At 58.4% G+C, this 2,385-nt stretch overlaps 1 protein-coding gene across 1 annotated transcript in view; it reads left to right on the top strand.

Annotated features, from left to right (window-relative positions):
* The window catches only part of DUSP15 (dual specificity phosphatase 15), a 9,865-nt gene that overhangs the window by 5,006 nt on the left and 2,474 nt on the right, over positions 1–2,385 (top strand). The window contains exons 3-4 of the mRNA XM_009330292.1: positions 1,740–1,822; positions 2,280–2,329. Of these exons, the coding sequence (XP_009328567.1) occupies positions 1,740–1,822; positions 2,280–2,329 (133 nt within the window). The remainder of the gene's footprint in view (positions 1–1,739; positions 1,823–2,279; positions 2,330–2,385) is intronic.

Raw genomic sequence — 2,385 nt, 5'->3', positions numbered from 1 at the left:
CCTGAGCTGGTGTGGACCCCATGCCGGGGGCAGAGGAGCTGGTGGTGCTGCACCAGCACAAGGGAGCAGGACCGGAGCCGCTCAGGGTGATGCACCCCAGTTCCGTAGCTGCAGGAGATGCAGGAGGGGGCTGCCCACCCTCAGGAGGGAATTTCTCCCAGAGGCAGTCACCCCTTCTCACACCAATTCGCTATTTTAAAGGGTTTTCATTGTCAGGGGACAACAATTCACGACCAAGTGATGGCATCTGCCATCACAAACCAGCATTTATTAGTGCTCCTGCCTCCCTAATGGCTCTTTTGGCAGCTTGATTCCCGCTGTAAGTGCTGAGAAGGTTTAAAACCACTGGTGTGAATTGCTAAGAAAATGTCATTGGAGCCTGAGCAGCGGCCCTGGCCAGGGCAGCCCTGGGCTCCCTGCACCCCATGGAGCACCTTAGGGTGGGCTGGGGGGGCTGCGACTCGCTGGGAGCAGAGGGGCAAGGGCACCTGCCTCCCAGGTTCATCGCAGGGGTTCCTGCGAGTGACCCCTGACGTGGGGTCTTGGCCTGATGCCACCCGAGCATCGCTCTACCAAGCAATCCAGGGAGACGACAGAGATTTCAGGCCTGCTGCGTTAAGCTCTGACTGCTCGGAGACATTCTCTCCAACTGAAAGCTTTTCGAGCCACTGTAAGCCTTGAAGCTGGCGTCACTAATTGCCATCATTCTGCCTGCCCAAGGCGGGTGGGAAGGTGGCGGGTGCTGTGCAAGTCCCCACGAGGGTCCCCACCTCCCTCCCCACACGCACACGGCACGGCTCGCCTGTGGAGCGTCTCTCTTGAGACTCACTCCTATTAAAATCCACATCATGCCGTTAGCACATCGCAGTCTGGATTCCCGAGCCAAGGTTTTGCACCACGTGAAAGTTTAGAAACCCAAAGTGACGAGATGGGGAATTGTTAGTCCTCCTCTCCGGCAGCTCGTGCAGCATCCGCCGGTTGTGGCACGAAAGGGAAACAGCTACGAAGCTGCTCAGCCAGCGAGACGAGCATGCTCCCCTCCCAGCGTAACAACCGCTGTGCTGGACCAGTGGCCAGGATCACAGCCAGGGGTGCTGAAGCATTAGTGAGAAGCAGGTCATTGCCCCAGACAGCTGAGGATACCCGATTTCTGTGCATGCAACTGCAGAGAGGATACACGCAGAGTGCTGCAAGGTGCTGTTCTGGTGTTTTCTGCAGATCCCCCGGGTGCTAAAGAGGAACTCAGGCAGAGTGAGCCAAACTCAGGGCTGATACGAATCGCTGCAGCTTCACTTCCATAGTTCACAAGACAAAGCAGATCCCTCAAGCTGCAGCAAGTCCCATTGCTACGTACATGTTTGCACAGGGGAGGTGCAGGCAGAGCGCGCGTCTCCTCCCCAAGCTGGGGACAAGTACGGGCAGGCGGGAAGCTGCCTGCTTGCAGAGGAGGGAGTTTTTCCATGCAGGTGTGAATGCTCACCCCAGCATGAGCAGCAAGGCCGAGTGCCTTCGCAGGGAGGAGGTCTCTGGTTTGGTATCACAGGGTTTGCGTTCCAGATTTCCAGGGTGCGTTTGCATATTTGCCCACATCTGTGCCACTGCATGCGGGGGTTGTGATGCAGCCGATCCTCTGGAGCACGGCTTTGCGTGCTGTCTGTCTGCAGGAGCACGGCAGATGCGCTTGTAGGAAGAGAAAGGTAAGAAATGAATACATGCTAATATCTAGTTTTATCCTTTAGATGCCAAAGACCTGGAGCAGCTAAGCCGGAACAAGATCACCCACATCATTTCGATCCATGAATCTCCCCAGCCCTTGCTGCAGGTAGGGTCCTGCACCCGACGCCACCATGTAGATCTCTGCAGCTCCTTCCATGCTTGCAGCATCTTCCTTCCCCCCTCTGAGCATCCCACGGCACGTACACCTCTCCCCTCTCCCCGGTCAGTGGTCCCAGAGGAGCTGGGCAGCCCCCCCCGGCATAGGAAACTGGCCATCTTGTGACTATAACCTGGCCTTGAACGCTGACGGGAAACTATTTCCAGCTCTCCAGCCTCATCTTGTTTCCCACCCCCTCCCATGAGCTGCCTGTCCCCCACTGCCCTCCCCCTCCCCAAGGGAGAGAGCGGCCCCATCCCCAGGCAGGGGGATGCTGTGTTGGGGGAGCGAAGCCCCGCAGGCAGCACTGGGGCGAGGAGCAAAGCCGCTGCCAGACCGGCTGCAAGCATGTGTGACACCCCAACCACAGCGCCCGAGTTTCTCCTCTTCCTTTTGTGTCTTCCAGGACATTACCTACCTCCGCATCCCCCTGCCTGACACCCCCGAGGCCAACATGTGAGTACCCCGGGAAGGCCGGGGCCGGCTCGGGACGTGCGGGGGGGCTGGGGTCT

The sequence above is a fragment of the Pygoscelis adeliae genome, unplaced genomic scaffold (genome assembly GCF_000699105.1).
Source record: "Pygoscelis adeliae isolate BGI_AS28 unplaced genomic scaffold, ASM69910v1 Scaffold588, whole genome shotgun sequence".
Lineage (NCBI taxonomy): Eukaryota > Metazoa > Chordata > Aves > Sphenisciformes > Spheniscidae > Pygoscelis > Pygoscelis adeliae.
Note: the sequence above shows the minus strand (reverse complement) of the source record. Positions and strands in the feature narration are given on the sequence as shown.